This window comes from Crocodylus porosus, unplaced genomic scaffold (genome assembly GCF_001723895.1).
Source record: "Crocodylus porosus isolate Cpor-Errol unplaced genomic scaffold, CroPor_comp1, whole genome shotgun sequence".
Taxonomy (NCBI): Eukaryota; Metazoa; Chordata; order Crocodylia; family Crocodylidae; genus Crocodylus; species Crocodylus porosus.
Window position 1 is genome coordinate 12,149,868 of NW_017728947.1, and position 20,136 is coordinate 12,170,003.

Genomic DNA, 20,136 nt, shown 5'->3' on the forward strand with positions numbered 1-20,136 from the left:
ACTCCAGGGTGTTGTGGCAGGGGCAGGACTTTTCATTAGGAAACCAGGCTTCTGGGTTCATATGACTAGTTCAAAAAGAAATCAAAAAGCCAAAAAACGTATTGCACTGTAATTGACCCTTTCATCCTTAAAAATTCATAAATGCAGCCATATTTCAATAAAAACAAGCCACCTTTCTACAAGAGGCGTCTCTGTTTTCATACTTTTTATTATATTTTTGTCTACATAGTATATTCATTTACCATTTACTGTCAGATCCCAATTGTAGAGTCTGAAATAAGGAAAGAAGCTGGTGAACTGAAACCTGAAGAGGAAGTAACGGTGGGTCCAGTCCAGAAACTGGTGACGGAGATGGGCACCTATGCCACACAGAGTGCCCTCAGTAGTTCCCGACCTGCCAAAAAGGAAGAAGACAGGTAGCTAAGCATTTTATATTTTACTGCCAATGGCCAGGACACTAGGTTTTCTAGAAAGTGAGACTAACATTTTTCAAGAATTGTTATGCCTATAAAAGGACCTCTGAAGCTTTTTCCCTACTAAATAGGACTTTCTAAGGAAAGGCCTTTTTTGTGTTTTAAATCACATTACATTTGCTTTATTGTCCACTTCTACCTGCTTTTATTTATGTCAGTTTCCAAAGGGAAGATTGTCTGCTACCTCAATATTGGGTTGACTTGCATTATTGAAACTTTGTCTAAATATAACGGGGAAAATATAGAAGTTACTATATTTGCAGGGGAGCGGGGGTGGTTCCTGGAAAAGTTTGTTTAGGCGGTAGCATAAACCAAATCTTAGTTGAAGTATGGCACTTCTATTTGGACCAGCAAGGGAAATACTCCTCTTCCCCCACCCTCCACATGTACTTTTTATTTTTTTTCCTGTCTCTCATTCTCTTCCATTATTTTTTCTCTTTTTCTCATACTCCTCTATCATTTTGTTCTTTCATCCTTCTCTTGTCCCTTCCCTTCCTTCCTTTTGTTATCATCCATTGGTACTTGATATCAAGTATCCAGTCACTTGGGAACTCTAACATTGGTGGCATTTATCACATTACATTGTTAACTATGTTTTCTTGGCCAAAATTCCCAGTTACTTAATGTTTGGCAGTGCACGAAAACATTTGTGCTTTGTTCCATCTCTCCAATAGAAGAACATAACTGCTATATTCCTCTACCTCACAGTTGGTTATTTGGAAATGTAATTATTCAGTATTCTTATACAGCTGTGCAATTCGTGGATAGCATTTTATAGAAGTGCAGATGAATATCTTTTGTATTCTCCTCTTCCTTGTCACTTGCAATGTGAAAATTGGGTGATTTGACTTGTAAATATGTCTTTGTGTATTCAAAATAGTTTTTAATAGGAAAAAAGAATCTTTTCCTTTAGCTTCTGGGACTTTTAAAGCTCTACATTGGTTAAGCAATATGAGAGTTGAAGTGAAAATGCCAAAATATGTAGATAAGAGACACAGTGTCTTCCAAACTAACCAACTTCTCATGGCTATTACCTTTTCAGACCTCCATTACGAGGATTTTTGCTGGATGGGGATTTCTTTGTTGCTGCTTCTCTTGCCACAACTTTGACTAAGATTGCTTTACGCTATGTTTCTCTTCTTCAGGAAAAGAAGAAACAAAATGTAAGTTTTATTCCCTATGGAAGTTTTTACAGAGTCTAACTGAGAAAGATCCTGAAATGAATTGTTGGCACAGAATGATAATTATTCTGGTTTTCTTATTACTTACCAGTCAAGGTGATTGGATGGTCCCTAAATCAAATTGTTAGAGTTGTGACCAACAAGTCTGGGATAATATAATAAAATGTTAATTTGATTAACTTTTTAGTTCAGTTGCAAGACTAACATAAACACTTCTGTAATTTGAAGGACAGTCGGATTTTAATCCCCTCTTCCTTTTCTTTAGTCTTTTGTCGCTGAGGCTATGTTGCTCATGGCCACTATTCTTCATTTGGGAAAATCCTCCCTTCCAAAGAAGCCAATTACAGATGATGATGTGGACCGTATTTCCCTGTGTCTCAAGGTTTTGTCAGAATGTTCTCCTCTGATGAATGATATTTTCAACAAGGAATGTAGGCAGTCACTTTCTCATATGCTTTCAGCTAAGCTAGAAGAAGAGAAACTTTCTCAGAAGGTAAGATGTTATTAATGTTGGTATGTAACTGTACCTTCTTGCGTACTTGAATTTTGACTATCGTCTATGTCTAAGGACACCTCAGGAGCTGCATGAAGCTTTCTGTACTTTGCTATACCTTTCTGAGGTAAGGTATCTTGCTTCCTTTTCACAGAAAGAGTCAGAGAAGAGGAATGTGACGGTTCAGCCAGATGATCCTATTTCCTTCATGCAGCTTACAGCTAAAAATGAAATGAACTCAAAGGAAGACCAGTTTCAGCTGAGCCTTCTAGCAGCAATGGGGAATACACAAAGAAAAGAAGCTGCTGATCCCTTGGCCTCCAAACTTAATAAGGTAATGTGTAGCTTTGTATTTTATTCCTCTAATTTGTATTACTTACCCAAAAGATCAGGTATTACAGGCATAAACTTGGGATTTTGTGGGGTGCTAGGGAGCCTAACTAGACTTCAGTGGCAGCTGAGAAGCCTTTTTACTTTTACTGTTCAATTGGATACTCCTTCACCCTGTGCTTTGTAATAGTCTTGTGCTATAGGAAAAGGTGGTAGTGACTACAGGGGGAGACCAGAGAACATTCAGGTGGTGGAGTGTAGAGAGGGGAACTTGAGGCCTGATAGGTAGAGAACTCACCAGATATTCAGACATGTACAACTCATACACTGTTCCCCTGCTCCACTGTTTCTTCTTTGTCTACTTTCCACGACCAACGTAGAAGAGTTGAGAAAAGTAACTACCCTTAGTTTGCCACTCACTGCAGGGAGTATAAACATTAAATAAAAATCCAAGATAAAATTTGGATGTTTGTTTTTATTTTTTTTGTAGAGTTTTTTTTCCCAGTTTAACCTGAGTTTAGTATTTCTTGGTTTTGTAATACTTCTAATAATCTGACAGTTTTCAAAAAGCAAAAGCGTTTTTAATTTTTGCTTTCTATTCTGAACTTTAACTGATTTTTTAACAATTTTATAACTAATGCATATGCAGACACAGGTAGCATAACATTGGAAAGGGGTGACCTAATTTGAGCTTTTTTACATATAACTATGAACAATTTTTAAAAGGCATCTGGTTAAGAGCAGAATTTATAACTTGGCAATTTGGCATGTATATTTATGTAATGCATAGCTACTGTGGTTAGATATTGTATAAAGCCATATTTACAGCTATGCTATCGCATACTTAGAAAACACTTTTAACATGAACATTTCATTGGTGTTCAGTTGGATGCATTTTTATATACCATTAATCAGTTTTTTGAGTGTGCTTCTGTTGGGTGGGATATCTTTACAGGGGCTTTAGTTGACTAGAATTTTAAATACAAATACTTTCCTAAGTCAAAGCAAGTAAACTAATAACGTGCATCTCTCCTGTGTGTGTCATGTACAAAATTGATATGATCATCTATTAAATTACCTTCTTATTCTGACAGGTTACTCAGTTAACAGGTTTCTCAGATCCTGTCTATGCAGAAGCATATGTTCATGTCAACCAGTATGATATTGTACTGGACGTGCTTGTAGTGAACCAGACCAGTGATACTTTGCAGAACTGTACATTAGAACTAGCCACACTAGGTAAGGAATATTTCAGTGAAACCAGAATATTCATTGTTGTATATTTAATGTGGGCCTGAAATTAGGCAGTGGGCACTGTTGGGGTTTAAGAAATTGTATTTCAAATGATAAATATATAAACGAATGCTTATCAGGTCTGCCATGTCGTCATTCCAAAAGGGTGTTTTAAATTGCCTTATTAATAATGAAGTTTTCATAGAGCTAATGAACTTTCATTTGGCACTTGACAACATAATCACATGCTCTTAAACAAAATGTTAACAAAATAACATCCTTCATTCGCATGTAAGCTAGTAAAATTGCTTAACATTTTGTTGCCTATCTTCCCTCAAAACTCTACAGTTTCTTCAGTCTGCTCAGCCCCTTTGCACTAGCTCACCTGGCTCCTGCTCCCCAATTCCAGTTCCCAGGCATGAGAACTGTACTTTGATTTTGGTAGGAGGAATGACCAGAGTATGTTGTGCTTTGGTTTGGTTAGTTGAAATGCATTCCCTTAGGAAATGTGTTTTGGAGTATCCTTGAGGCTGCTTTACCCTGTCTCTAGGATAAAAAATCAGAAAGCTGTAACTACCTTCCTGTCTGACTGCCTTATCTGCTTATGCGGTCATGGCTGAAGCAAATTTGCAAAGGAAGAAGAAAGGTTTTATGGTGCTGCTGCATGGTGTTTTCATCATACAACTTTTATACATGGAAAACCCTAGCTGGTCCCATCACTTTCAGAAGCACCAAATTCAGGGTAAAATGGGCATAGGGGAAGGAATAAGGATAACTGAATTTAATATAAAGGTTGCTTGGTAGGAGTTTATTTCCATGTCGTTTTTTCTAGTTTCATACAATAGACTGTATTAGTAGTATATAAAACATTCAGAATATTATATTGATCTTTGAGGATCTTGTCATATAATGGTGTTGGCTTTTTGTTTGTTTCAGGTTGAGTTGTGGGGGGGGCTCATTTGTTTGTTTTTGCTTGTTTAAGTACAATTAGCTGTTTGTGACTACATAGTTTAGAATATATTCTCAATATCTTAAGCTTCACTAATGGAAAAAGCACCCTGATGGAATAAAAGAAATTGCTTGTTATTTGACTAACCTAAAAGAATATGATTTTTAATTTTCTAAAGCAATAGCTTTCAAAGTAAAGCTGATACTCTGGCCTGTCTGAGCAGCTTAACATACATGGTTCTGAACATTGAACTTTGTAATTTTTTTGAGGTCGCTTAAGCTTTGTGCTACAGTTATGGTGGAGTTAAGTGGCAGGATTAACTGTTTCCTGCTTTGATTGTAAGTTAATATGAAACTATCTGGGATTAATCTAAAACCTACTGAAGTCAGTTGAGACTTTGTTTGTTTTCACTGGGCTTTGATCAAGGCGATTTAATGGTTCTACTAACTTTTTGTTGAAACACGTAAACTTCCTTTGCTTCGCTAACTAATATAAAACATGTTAAACCAATGAAATTATGGATTTTTGAGGCAATTCGGTTACACTTCAGAATTTCGACTGGAAATTTTAAAGTTTTGTGTCTTGAAATTTTAGTTGAATTTTGTCTCTTGAATGCCTGTAAACCCTTTTTTTCCTTTCCTTTTTTCTTTTGAAAAGGTGACTTAAAGCTTGTGGAAAAACCATCTCCTTTGACACTTGCTCCACATGATTTTGCTAACATTAAGGCCAATGTCAAAGTAGCTTCAACAGAAAATGGAATAATTTTTGGTAATATCGGTAAGTAAAAAAAATTCCATGTGCATAGTCATTAAAAGTTCAGTATTTTAATCTTTTAGGGAAATAGAGCTACTTAAAGAACCTTTCATGCTAAAAGATGAATTTAAATGTTGTACAATATGAGAATATAGCTGAATTTAAAAACATTGTTTTATTTTTGTTTTTCAAATTTAATGCTGCTACTAATTTTATGGGGGGGGAAATGCTGGTGTAACACACTCCCATAATAAAGGGGTCAGAATGAAGATTGAATCAACTGCTGGATTTAAAATCTTGAGCCTCTACATAGCCTAAACCAGAAGTGGTCAACCAGCAGCACATGTGCCACAAATGTCGTATGTGTGTGTGTGTGTGTGCGCAGGAGAGCAATAGGCAGCACAGTGGTTATAGGGAGCCTGGTGGCAGATGTTAGGGCTGTGCAAAGCTTTGGTAGCTGATTTGATTTGGAGGAGAGTTGGCCTGATTTGGGGACCAAAACTCAGAATCCAAATTGAATCAGGAGACCAAGTAAAAGCTATGAATTGATTCGAAGCATCCAAGTCAATTCAGAAAAAGATTCAGATGATTCAGAGATTTGGACATAGACTAAACAGGCAGCTGATAAGTCTGTGAAGGTTGTGGGAGGGGGAAGGAAAGTGGTGTGGGGGAGGGAGGGATTGGGCCTGGGGCTGGGGCTGGGACAAGCTGCCCAGCTGGGACAGGAGCATGGGACTCCGGAGAGGAGGGCACGGGATGCTGGCATGGCAGCTCTGGGAGCAGGGGCTCTGTCCTTCTGCCGCTTGCCCGGGATGTGGGTGCAGCTTGCTCTGGGCAGAAATGGGCAAGTGGAAGCAGGGCATAGTACCTGCTCCCAGCACTGCTGCACCCACATTCCCTGCTTTCCATGCTGGCTGGGAGCGGAGGCTCTGCTCTGCTCCCACTTAATACGGACGTGGCAGTGCTGGGAGCAGGGGCTATGCAAAGCTGCTGTCCAGAGCAAGCCGCACCTGTATTGCCCCCCCACCCCGTGCCGGCTGGGCAAGCGGCAGCAGGGCATAGCCCCCATGCCTCTCCCTGCCGGGGCAGAGGCAGACAGCTGGGGGAAGCTGTGGGAGAAGACCCCATGGCTGCCCTGCCCTGTCCCATCCTCCGCCTGGCCCAGTGGGGATCATTTTCTCTCCGCCGCTTGGCACCCACGCAACAGCTGCCCCATGGCATGGGTGCTGCGTGCTGCCTGGGAGCTGGGGCAGCACCACGTCAGCTGGAGCCTGGCGGCAGCCCCAGCTCTCATGCAGAGTGTGGCTCCCTGCTGAGCCATGCTGCACCCATGTGGGTGCCAGGCAGGGGTGGGTGATCCCCACTGCCCCACGCTACGCAGGGGGGCTCTGCCACGAGCACCCAGAGGCCCCAATCACCACTCTTGCAGCCAGTGATTATGAGGCTTTTTTTAAAGTTCTGGGGCTGGGCAGGCAGCCATGGAGGCTTCTCCTGTGGCTCACCCTGCCCAGGGAGAGACAGGCAAAGCCAGAGGAGCTGCCCGGCTGTGCCTGCCTCTTCCCGGCCAGTCCGAATCGCCGAATCTTCCAAAGCTGATTTGGCCAGATTTGATTTCAGGACAGTGATCTGAATCGAATCCCTGTCCTCTGAATTGGCCGAATCCAAATTGAATACTTCCCTATTTGCAGAGGCCTAGCAGATATGGCAGGGAGCAGAAAACAGAACAGTAGATCAGGCAGGGAGCACAGGGCATGCAGCATATCAAGCAGGGAATGGAAAGTAGGCAGCCTGTTGGGCAGGAGAAAGGGATTGGAGTGGCACATTAGGGAAGGTGCAAAGCTAATTTGTAGTATGGTTCCCCAAAAAGTAGGCCCTCACTAAGACAAAGGACCTTACAATCTTAGTTCAGAGATTGAAGCACCACCAACTCTGTTTCAACCTCTGGAGAAGGACAAAGTTTCATACTTAATGTCTTGGTTACACTGATGAATGTCAAAAGAACTCACCCTTTTGTATTGTGAATTCTGTAGCCACTCTAAATATGTGTTTAACACATATGGGTTGTGTTTCTTATTTGCAGTTTATGATGTATCTGGAGCAGCCAGTGACAGAAACTGTGTCGTCCTCAGTGATATTCACATTGACATCATGGATTACATCCAGCCAGCTTCTTGTACTGATGCAGAGTTCCGACAGATGTGGGCAGAATTTGAATGGGAAAACAAAGTTAGTTCTTTTAGCTTGCTAATCTCATCCCCACTGGTACTAGATACAAGCTAATACTTTATCTCAACAGTTTTCTTAACTCGTGAGGCTTTTAGGGGAAGGAAAGAACCCATTCTGGGTATTTATATAACACATTGCAACTTCCTATATACTTAAAGTTTTTTCAAAGATTTTCCCCCTTTTTAGTTTGTAGGTTTTGTTTGCCCTTAATGCAAGCAGATGGACTCTTGTAGTCTTCTAGACCTTACAAAAGAAAGTGATTTCTTATCCTTGCTTGAACAGCTAATTTCATTTTTAAAAGGAAAATCTTCAACAGTAAAATATATAGAACATAGATCTTGAAAGACTGCTGCTGTACATAATGTCTAGGTGATAGAATAAAATGCATTGGGTCTCTTGCCTATTTTTCTGTGTATGTTGCAGAGTTCTTTGGCTTCTTTTAGGCCTGAAGAGTGTAAACCATTGATTCCTGTGGATTGCATACCAAATGTGGAGCTCAGTATAATCTTAAAATAAATTCTGATGACATTTTTCTTTCTTTTTCTTTCCTGAAGGTTACAGTTAATACAAACATTGTTGATCTAAATGAATATTTGCAGCACATACTGAAGTCAACCAACATGAAATGCCTTACTCCAGAGAAGGTGAGATATTTGCTTACAGGAGTATAGGTTGTAGCTGTGTTGGTCTAAGGACAGTTTGAATAAATCTGATATATCTTTTATTAGACCAAGTCAAATAGTTGGAAAAATTATTTGCAAGATTTTGGGTATAAATACCCGATATTTGCTTAGAAATCCTTCTTAAAAAGGACATAAAAATATTATGCAAATAAGTATGCATTTGAATGCCAAAATTTTTATACCACCACCTCTCTCTCTCTTCCCCCTTCCCCACCCCCACATGTCCCCATATTTGAATTCTTGGCCACAAGTTGAACTATTTGAATAATGTACTTTTCATAGTAACCTTCAAGCTAAATTACCTAGTCTGAGAGTGCATGTTGTATTTAATCTGTTTCCTTTGCATTCTTTTCAGATACTGTTTTTAGACGTTTACATTCTTTAGACAGTTTACTTAGTCCAAGGTCTCCTTTTTTTAATAGAACTCCATCCACTATAGGTTTTTGTGTGCAGGGCTGAAGATTTGAGTATGCTTTATAGCTTTGAAATTGGTGCTCAGAGAAGGCTAAATGCAAATGAACCTATTTGATCATTTTCAGCCAAGTGGCTGTTTTAATTAAGGAAGAAGTTTTGTTAAGAAAATGTCAGTTGCTATAATGCTCTTGTTAATTACTAATGCCCTATTGACCTGACGAAAATTAAATTTTCATCACAAGATTTTTTTTCAGTCAAAATTAATCTTTCTAAAAGGCTTTTTCCACCTTTACATCAGAGCCTAAAAGTGCTGATATTCTCAAGCTTAAATGATTGTTGGAGGTTTAAACCTCTATTTATTTTTCGTGTTAAATTCTGTTTTCTCAGAATCTGAGTTTCAGGAATTTTACAATATTTGTGCCACTTTATATAGATAGAAAGCTAATTTTTAAATATCAAACCTGCTCAGGTATGTTTTAATACAAATCAAAACGCCTTTGTAAGGAGTTTGTATTCTCTTTGTAGGCACTTTCTGGTTACTGTGGATTTATGGCTGCCAATCTGTATGCACGTTCCATATTTGGAGAAGATGCACTTGCAAATGTCAGTATTGAAAAGCCAATTCACCTTGGACCAGACGCTCCTGTCACTGGCCACATAAGAATTCGCGCAAAAAGTCAGGTAATTATAGTTTCTTTTTAAAGAGTTTGTTTTTCTTTCTTCTAGGGGTACACTGATAGAGATTTTTTGGGGCCGATACTGATGGCCGATTTTTTTTTTAAACGAGCCATGTTGGCCGATACCTATCTGGTTGCCAATATGCAGCCGGGCAGCTTGAACAGCAGAGTCCATCTAGCTGGTATGTTTGTCGGGGGCGAGAAGGCAGATTGAGAGATCCACAGTGAGGGAAGGAGTGGAGCTGGAGCGGGGGCAAGCACTGCACAGCCAGGGCAGTGCACGGAACGGAGCCTCCAGATCTGCATGTGGAGCACGCACCTCGCATGTGGGGCTCTGACCTCTTCCTGGTGGGGGGGTTAAGCCGTAGCTACACTCGGGGTGGGCAGTGGCAGTGCTTGAGAGGGGCTTACTGGGTGGGCTGCAGCCATCGCAAAATTAACTGTAGCTCGCTCTCTGCGAAGAGCCTGGCGCTGCCCCTAGCCCCAGTCCCCAGTGGCAGCCTGCCTTTACCCCACGTGCAAATCTGCAGGCACATGTCCCCATGCCTTCCTGGGGTGCGTGCAGTGGTGGGAGGAAGCCATGCCCCCTCATTTGAGCCACTCGCAGCTCCATTCCACACCCTGGCATGGTTGTGCAGTACCTGCCCCTGCCTCCGCTCCAGCCCCACTCCCTCCCTCACCACTGGGGCCTCTATCTGCTCCCCCCACCACTCCCCTTTCCTCAAAACAGACTTACCAGCCAGACCCAGCTGCTCTCCACGCTGCCAGGCTGTGCTCAACTGCGGCTACGCACATGCATGAGGCATTGACAACATTATTGCCTGTTGCTGATACTGTCAATTTTCCTGATATCGATGCTGATCCAATATGGGACCGATGTATTGGTGCACCTCTACTTTCTTCTTTTTTCCCCTTTCTATACTTGTAGAACTTGTAAAATGTTAATATCTAATATAAAATTTATACACTTGAGCAAAAGTAGGGAAATGGAGGGTGGGGAAAGAACGCAATCTGTTTTTAAAACTGTTCAGAATGAAAAGCTTCCAGCTTCTCTTTCTTGCATATAGTGCTGTTACAGGGAGGGTAGACAACAAAGGGGAGAAAAACAGGTCAATATTTAAGTGAAACCTGGTACTGTAACAAGTGACTGTCTCACATGGCTATGTATTATAGCAGTGGTTTTTCAACCTAGGGGTCTTCAGACTATGTCTAAGGGGCCCCCTAAAGATATATGTGAATACCCTCACTTAAAATTCAAAGGGGTCCACACCTCCATTTGAAAATTTTTAGGGGTCTGCAAATGAAAAAAGGTTGAAAACCACTCAACTATAATACTGTAGTAGTCTGAGACTGGTTCTTTCCTATAATATCTTATATGTACACATCCATCTGCACACTCAAAATCCATTTCATTACTAGTTGAAACAACTATTTTAATTTTCATTTCACAAGAAAATAAGGTTCTATATCCATTTGTTCTACACTCAAAAATCCACTAAAATAGTTTAGTTTTCAAGAAAATTATGGAAATATTTCGATCCCTGGTAAAATAAATTTTTAGACCGGACACCTTTCTTTGAATAATGAAGGCGCTAAGGTACTAATTGAAGGATGGTGCACGGTTTTAAAATTGCAAAGGATTTTTAGCCTTTTTAGGTTCAAAGGAACTGTTTTATCTACATGATGCCATTGGAAAAATTTAGAAATAGTTTTAATTCATTGTATTGACAAAGGAACTCTTAACATAAGGCAACATTCAGTTAGGTCTGCTCACTTGGTTTAGGATCCTTTCACTACAGAGTGAGTAGCAGGCCAAACTCTGAATTTTCTATCTTGTTTTTAGCGCTAAGAGAGCCTTCAAATACCCATATACTGTTAACATAGTAACATTAATGACCTTCTAAGATTTTTATTGAAGTGAAAAGGCTGCTGCCTGGATTAGTTTTTCAACATTCTGACTTCAGTTATTGTCACTTGGATTATAACCAATAATAGTTGCTGCACTGGCAGTATGTTTTAAAATTATGGAAAGCCGAGGGGATTAAAGTTTTTGAACCTTCCGTCTTTGTGGGAGGGGGTACAGAATCAGCAATTTCCTGTAAGGTTCATTGTTTCAGTAACATAGCGTCTGCACATCTAACCTGTTCAACCTGCCTGGAAATTGTGTACTCTTTGAAATTTCATTTGTATACAACACCTACAAAAGTTAATTTTACACATTTTCCATACTCCATATGGAATAGGATATTCTACCTATGCTATTAGTTTTATAAATGTTATATACCAAGCTGTACATGAATACTGTATAGCAGTAGTGCTCAACCGTTTTGGCTGGCTGGCCGGACGGGCAGTGCCCAGTCCCTCTACAGGACAGATCTGCCCCATGGACCCAATCTGGCACCTGTAGGTGCCCCATCTGGGCTTGCGGAAAGGGTTGGGAGGTCAGCCTGGCCTGATCTAGCCATGTGGGGGAAGGGGACTATGGCCGAGTGCCAACTAGGTAGGGCACAGGGGAGGGGAACATGCCTGGCTTTGTGGGAGGAAGGGGGAGTGGCCTGGTTCTGGGGGATGGGGCGTGGTTCAACTCTGTTGGGGAGACGGGGGCACTTCCTGGCTCCAACCTGGTGACGCAGAGGAAAGAGCATAGCCCGGCCCTCATCTAGTAGAGGGGTTGTGGCCCAGCTCTGACCCACTGCTCAGGGCTTGGTATTTTGGCAGCGGGGAGGGGTGGCAGTATTAACTGCCACTGCTTCCATGCTGCCAAATTTCCTGATGCATGGGGAGCCCTGCGGGTCAGATTCTAAGGCTCCATAGACCACATTTTGCCCACAGGCCAGAGGTTGAGCATCCCTGCTATATTCCAGTGCTGGTACAATAGCTGTCTGAAATATTGCAGTGATGAAGATTTTTTTCCCCCTTTTTTTTCTTACAGGGAATGGCCCTAAGTCTCGGAGATAAAATCAATCTGTCTCAGAAGAAAACAAGTTTATAAACTTGTCTTTTCAGCTCCTTTTACAATTAAAGTTTAGGTATGTGATTCGGAACATCCTGTACTCTTCCATGTTCTGTAATTGTAGAAGCCGAGCTCTTGTGCTGAATCCATTCCAGTGGATAATTTATAGAGGGGTCCTCCCCCCCCCCCCCAAAAATCAATATTAAGTAAAATTTCCATTTATTTTCTCTGTCCTGGAAGTCATGTATACTTTGTCTCTATTATACACTGACTCTTTCACAGTACAACAATAAAAAAAACAAACCATGCCAGTGTGTTTTTGTCTTAATTTATAAATAAACCCTGTAGCATTTGATTACAGATATTCGGTAGCAAGGTTTTCTGGTACTCCAAGGAACTGGAATTATGTTACATGCCATGTCTACTGAAAATGAATAGCCCTGAAGTGTGTTAATGTGCAGCTGTGACATGTCCAAACGAACATAAATTTGAGACTTATATCAAAGGCTGCATCTTTTAAGCAGCTGGTTTGCTAATTTAATCACTTCACACTGGCAAAGCTGTAACAGGGTAAGCATATGCGGTTTGACATTTTAGAGCAAATTCCAGTTCTTGCCAGCAAGGAATAAAAAATTTTAAATTAGGGTAGACTCATTGAGATGTTTTAAAAAATCAGCAATATATAAGGCATTATTGGCATTTTTTCCCTTTTATATCTGTTTTTAGCAATGTGTATGGCCCATCTCAGAATACCAGAAAGGGATAGTGTGGTATAATAATATTAGCAACAATGAGTGCACAATGAGCATTGTGAGCCATGTTTTAAATGGGTACAACACACACATAGTGATCTAGCTGAGCTCAGGAGGAAGAATTTAGACTGAGTTGAGTAGAAAAGCAGTAAATTGAACAATATTAGGTGTGTAAATTGTGGAAGAGCATTGAGGAGAGAAAAGGAAGAAATCTATCCCATAAAGGATGATAAATTACAAACCTGGATTTTAAAGTAAGTAAACATTTTTAATTTTTTTTTGTCTCCCAAGTAAAAAGAACTTAAGAATGACTGACCGAATTAAAATATGGGGACATTTATACCAAAGATGCACATAACTTGCTTATTAAAGTTGAATTCTGAATGTTGTGGCTTGTTGCAGGTGATGAATTCTATAGCAAAGACCTGGGCCTGAGAAGAACTTACTATTAGATTTGGGAAAGTAATTTGCTGTTAGACTGGGGAAGAATTTATTATTTGAGATGGCTGGCTACTGTACTCTCACTGAAATTGTGTTGCAGTGGGGTGTATAGCAGGAAGAGGCCATCTTCAAGGTATCTGAATTCCACATTATGTAAGGTGTCAGGGAGCACAGAAGTAACTTAAAGAATAAGCCAGTAGCCAGTGAAGAAAATAATCAGGACTGTAAATTCTTCTAGTACTGTAACACTGAGTTGCTTCATTCCATCTTATCTGAAACCTCTGGGTGTTCTTCAGCCATCAATCTTCAAGTATTTTGCAACATCAAAGCTGAAAAATGACAGATATATTTGGTGGGGGAGGGGTTACAATCTCCTGCCAATAATAGATAGCTTTCTACTGCTACCTGAAAATCCATGTCCAGCATGTGGATCCGTGAGCAGTGCAATGTCCAGTAGATATTGTTTGCAGCTTGAAATCCTATGTGAAGTGAGCCATATTTTAAATGGATGCACCTTGTTTGTTCTTCCTGATGTCATTTTTTTTGTCTCTCTGCTTTACTGCTTTTTTTGTACGGTGTACTTTTCACCCAGTTTTCTCCCACTCCACATGTTAGCTGCTTGGAGAGCAAAGTCTGGAGAATCTTCTAACTGTGGGGGGGAAAAGGTAGATTTGCCCATAACACACATTTTTCCACTGTTGTTGCTGAAGAGCTGCAACTCACTAGCAGAAACTTCAGCGGCTATGTAAAGCATGGCCTGCCTCTGTGATTTATTGTGGTTTTGTTTGGTTTTTTTAAACCAGTAAGTAACAGCAGTGGAAGCCCTGAATACCTAGGTGCCTGCATTCCCTAGGTATTGGTCTGCATTCCCCACTCGAGCAGGCCTTCCATGGCAGGAGTTGCTTACGCAGACAGACTTGTAGAGCTAGATAGCCTCTTGAGTAAATGCAGAACAAGCAGTGGTCTGAAACCACAATTTTTGAACAAGGAAGATAAATTTAGGCACCAGAGAAGTGTGATTCTGAAAAGAGTTTGCTTTAGCATTTCCTGTTGACTCTACTGAGAACTAGTTGAATGCTCAGCAGTTTCAAAAACCAGACCTCTTACTTAGAAGAGTAAGCATGGATTTAAGGCTTAAATTTAGGTTCCCCTTTTAATCATTTCAAATCATAGGAAAGTAGGGCTAGAGATTGCATTGCATTTGTACTGCAGACCTCAAAGTAAAGAGACTTTTCTAAACTCAGAATGGAGGCAATACTTCGGTGTATTAGAGCTGCCCTTAACTGGCGGGGCCCATGGCAGGGTACAGAGCTGCTCTAGAGCCTGGCTGGGATATTGCGGCAGTGACAGCATGGTCCAGAGCCAGGGCAGAGCCGTGATCTGCAGCCTGCATACCCTGGGCAGGGACATGCAGACAGCGAGTGGATCATGGCTCTGTCCCAGTTCTGGACCCATGCTGTCACTGCTGCAAGGAGCAGGGGCAGAGCCACAATCTGCTGCGTGCACAACCCTGCCTTGGGTATGCAGACTGTAGATCGCAGCTCTGCCCTGACTGGACCACACTGCCACAAGATCCCAGCTGGGCTCCAGAGCAGTGGTGCACCCTGCTAGGTTACTGGGGCCGGTGTCCATGGAAACACCAGCCTCATGCTATCACAGGGTGGCTGCTGCAGGGGTCTCTATGGAAATCGTTCTCAGCCAAGCAGGCAGGGCCTGTTGGGAAATGGAGTCTAGCTGCTGTCTGGATCCACTATTTTGTCCATCCCTGCCTTCAAGACTATTGCATTCAGAGAAGCATGAGCCTTTTTTTGTAGCCTGTCTCCAGATGCTATGACAAAACATCTGACAAAGTAGGCTGTAGCTTACAAAAAGCTCATGCTTCTCTGAATGAGTTTCTATAGCAGTTTTTCTCAACCTCATTGGACTTGAAGTGCACTTCTCCATAACTTCCATAAATTGAGAGGCATGAAGTTCAAAAAATGAATGTATATCGTACAATGCTCATTTTGCAGAGGGCCCCGGGGAGTGGGGAGGTAGGGGGTGGAGTTCAGCCAGATCAGGACAAACCTGAACCTACACTTACCTTCTCACACCTGGCTCATGTCAGCACCCTAGTTGAATATCCTTTCTCTGAAGGATCACATTTCTCCACCTTCTGCCTAACATGCTGAATATGTTCTTTTACATATGTTTAGTTTATGTAAGAATATTAAAATGTATTCAGCACCAGTTGGCATGGTCTTTATGGTTTGCTTCCATTGTGAGTTTTGCATCTTTTATTTGCCCCCAAAGTGCATACAGTACACAAGTGGTGCTCAGTCTTTCTGCCTTGTGGGCCATATGGTCAGTGCCAGGTCTGTTTGCAGGCCAGATCCAGGTGGTGGGCCCAATCTGACGCGAGTGTCAGGCACAGCTGGCACCCCAAGATTTGGCAGTAGGGAGGGGTGGCCAGTGCTCCCCCTGCTGCCAAATTTACCAACCTGTGAGGTGTCTCACAGGCCAAATGCCATTTGATCACCCTTGCAGTACACAATAGGCAATGATCCTAAAGTTTGCAAGCATAATGCCATGCACTATGTAGTTGATACAGCAGGTTTTGTTCTAATATAATGGATCCTATGTATGAGCATAATTTAACATATAGGAATCACTGGAGGTAGAACTGAAATATGAATAATAATAAAGCACAGTTTTATTTCTTTTTCTATCGCTTAGTCGTAGTAACTTGGTTATGGTTTTATGTTTTGGCTCTGTCTTCATTTTTCTGAGACGGGCCTATTGATTCATTGCAGGTGTTTTCTTCTGTCTGTTATGGATTAGATTGTCTATATAGGAAGGCAAGGTTTCCCTTTCTTATGTCAGAAGTTTCAATAACTAAAGTTTGACAAGCTTTGTCATAGGGTGGATCACGTCTTAAGAGATTATCCTACTTACAATCATGGATCAGCTCTCCTCCCACTGATGGGGGAAAATGCCATCCTTTTGATGATTGTAATAATTGCTTACAGAGAAATGCATTAGGGAAATAATGTATTTCATACTGGTTTTAGTGAGCTCACTATTGGAAATAAAGAGAACCATAATTTGAAAATACTGTTTTGAAGAACACACAAGACTAGAAATCTGTGCAATTGCTAGGCACAAGGTGGGTTTAATGGTAAGCAAATATTTCTATGATCGGAGAGCTGTAGTGATCCAAAGTAACAAGATCACTGCATGTCAATATGGAAATGAGTATATCAAATGGGCCACTTTAGGATCCAGTCGTGCAGAAAGCAGCTTCTAAATTGCAATCTAAAAAATCCCATAAGTAGAGTGTAACTGTTCTGGTGACAGAATCTGGATACGCTGTGTAACCCTCTGGCTGTAAAACTGGATGGTCTGTATAACCCATACAATAAATACTTGCATGTGAAAAAATGCTTTTTATCATGCTGGCTTACAAAATGTAAAAGCACTAGTACAGTCTGGCAGAAAAAAATAGTTGGGGCAAGACGTTTTACGTGGTTTTAAAATGGAACTTTACAAGCTTATATGACCTGTTGCGTGTAACAGGGGACTCAGCTCACTGACCCAAGTCATCCATTGCAGTCTTATATTCCTAGCAGGGAGCAGCTCAAGAGCAGGGCTTATTTTGAAATGTTGCCTGATGGAGGAATAATGTTCCTGTTCTGCTGCACAGATAACATTTGGAAAAGCAAGAATATGTGCACATGTGACAAAAGAATATATGCAGCTTTTTATATACCTTTTATGATGTTAACATATTACACCAGAGGGTGCTGTCTTACAATTGGTTTGGTTTTAAATTTGCTCATTCAAAACATGTTAAAAGGTAAGAAGAGGGAGAGATGGGGAGAAATCAAGGAAGACCTCTTGAAATGTGCAGCCTTTCTGCCATGGAACAGAAGATAGAGAATGAATCTGGCCCATAGTTTAGATGGCTGTTTATTGTTTTACCTATTTTTCAGGTCACCTAGCTGTGCAATGATAATATGCATATTATTATACATTATTATACATTTCATAGTTTACTTCTTCCTTTTAGTGATTTTATTTTTTGGAAAGCTTAATGAGCTGGGTGTCGCTGCGTATATCTGGCACAGGGAGGATCTCATTTTTGAAAGACATAATGATTTCATTGAGGAAGGGCTGTAGATTAAGTAATCTTTACCATCACTCTGCATGTAAGCTTATAACACTGATTTAGGCATTGTTTGATTAAGAACACAGATGTGCTGCTCATCTCAACTGGAAACGTCTTCCAGGTTTTCTGTGTACACCCCTTAGAACCACACAGCATTATTTTTCTAGCCTCAAACTCCAGTGTGCTGTTTCTCATTTGCAGTTTGAATGCTTCAAATCCACCACATGTACAGATTTGGTACTAAAGTGCCATTTGGATAGTTTTTGAAGATCAGCATAATTTTAATGTTCTTGATGCTTTTGAGACCTATTTAAAATTAAACAAGTTACTGGTTATTAAAGTGGGGTAGACAGAAAGAGGCTTTATTCCCCCAGGCTCTGTGTCTGTGTCGATTCCAAGACTGGGTTTGGGAGAAGCAACAGTTTTACATTTATCCTGATCCCAGATACATAAGCATAATTTTGCACACCTGCAGACTCTATCTCCAGTAAGTGTATTTAACCAATGAAGTAATGCCTGAATAAATGCATTTGATATTTATGATGGGTTGCGTTATAAGCACCCTTTAAATTTAAGATTGCACTTTTCTCTTGTTCTGAAAAGATTTGTGTTGCATTTGCTGGATTTCTAATGCTTGATCATGTTTGCTGACAAGATGCTTGGAAATACTTCCTCATTTTGGTGCAACTTGTCTTCAGAAGTGTTTGCAAACTATAAGTCCACATATATAAAAAAAAATCCATTAGAATCTCAATTTAGATTCTGCCCCCCCCCCGCTTTATTCTGAGCTTCTATGATTCTAAATAACTTGCTTTTACTCATCTTTGTAATTATTATTATATGTACTAAGAACACTGGATCTGACCATTCAGTTGTCCTTCAGAATTAATCTCTCTCTTGAATTTAACCATATGCAGCATCTTTACTTTTAGATAGGATTCCCAATGGCCTTTGCTTGTATGGACACTTTTTTTTTTTTTCTTCTCTTTTGGTATAAATATTTTCTAGCAGCTGGAAAGCAGGGGGCTGGGAGATGCACCAGTGCAAGGGTGCAGCTTCCAGATCCTTGGCCCCCGCTGAACCAGGGCCAGGTTGTTCTGGCCTGCAGCTTGGAAAGGTTTCCAGCTGTTGCTTTATGGTGTTTTTTCAAATGAAATCTGCCATTCTTTGCCATTCTATATACAGTAGAGTACCATGATGCTATTAATCCATGAGCTATTAGTCCTTCTGAAATGAATAAGGGAGAAAATTCCTTCTGTTTAGAAGGAGAATGTATCACTTAAAGAAGTCTTCTCAGGCTTTAAATAGGGTACAAGTGGCGCAAAGGCCTGGAGCAGATAAACATTTTTTCTGAGACAGAGGCAGTAGTAACTACAACATGTACATGTTGACACATTCCTCTGTCTTCAATCCTAGTAGATGAGAACTGCAAATATGACAATGGTGGTATGGATTTACCTTGCGTTATGAGACCTTATACATGACACTGCTTGTCAAAACTCCAGTCTGCCTAGTAGTCCACACAAGGGTGTGATATCCTATGCTTCAAAACAAAGACGAGTAGGGTCCCTGCTGGAGAGGCAAAAAGCCAGATAAACCCCTTTTGTTGGAACTCTGCATATTCTGGTCCTTGATTTCTGGCTCTGTGAATAACAATTTTGTCCCAAAGAGGTTTTGGTGTCTGGCTGAAGCTTGAGATGATGATGAGGTAAGTCATTTTGGTTCTTTTAAAAAATACCTGTCAACTTGGCTGGAAGAAATGACCAGCTCATGGCTGGGAAGTTGATCCTTGTGGTACGTTTAAGGAAACCCTAAAAGTGAGACAGTGGTATGGGAGCCTTCTTGAAAGAAGGCTTGAACAGGGATGATCCTGCCTTAGGCAGGGGGTTGAACTAGATGAGTTCTGGAGGTCCCTTCCAGCCCTACTTCTCTATGATTCTGTGACTCCACGATGGGTCATTGCCACCAAACCTATGTATCCGAGGTGGATAAGAGCAGGTGGCAGATCTTTGTCTATTGTGTGGTGGGCCCAGCCACTGCCCTACCAAATGCAGGGGAACCTCATCATTAGGGAAGCAGTGGGGCCCAACTGGAGCAGGCAGAGTGCACACACCTGGATGTCTACAATCACAAAGGACTGGTCTTTCCTGTCCAGGATGTTCTGGCATAAAATAGAAAGAAAATAGCGGCAAACAGAGGTGCAGAAGGCTGGTCATAGTTTCATAGTTTCTAGGGTCGGAAGGGACCTAAGCAGATCATGCAGTCCGACCCCCTGCCATGGCAGGAAAGAGTACTGGGGGTCAAATGACCCCAGCAAGATGTTCATCCAACCTCCTCTTAAAAACCCCCAGGGTAGGAGCCTGCACCACTTCTCTTGGAAGTTGGTTCCAGACCCTAGCTGCCCTGACCATGAAGTAGCACCTCCTGATAT

At 41.1% G+C, this 20,136-nt stretch overlaps 1 protein-coding gene across 1 annotated transcript in view; it reads left to right on the forward strand.

Moving 5' to 3' along the window:
* The window catches only part of COPB1 (coatomer protein complex subunit beta 1), a 30,464-nt gene extending 17,785 nt beyond the window's left edge, over window positions 1–12,679 (forward strand). The window contains exons 13-22 of the mRNA XM_019551465.1: window positions 256–416; window positions 1,516–1,636; window positions 1,920–2,147; window positions 2,302–2,481; window positions 3,572–3,716; window positions 5,317–5,436; window positions 7,493–7,638; window positions 8,193–8,282; window positions 9,261–9,416; window positions 12,345–12,679. Of these exons, the coding sequence (XP_019407010.1) occupies window positions 256–416; window positions 1,516–1,636; window positions 1,920–2,147; window positions 2,302–2,481; window positions 3,572–3,716; window positions 5,317–5,436; window positions 7,493–7,638; window positions 8,193–8,282; window positions 9,261–9,416; window positions 12,345–12,404 (1,407 nt within the window). The 3' untranslated portion in view covers window positions 12,405–12,679. The remainder of the gene's footprint in view (window positions 1–255; window positions 417–1,515; window positions 1,637–1,919; window positions 2,148–2,301; window positions 2,482–3,571; window positions 3,717–5,316; window positions 5,437–7,492; window positions 7,639–8,192; window positions 8,283–9,260; window positions 9,417–12,344) is intronic.
* Window positions 12,680–20,136: the final 7,457 nt, after the last annotated feature.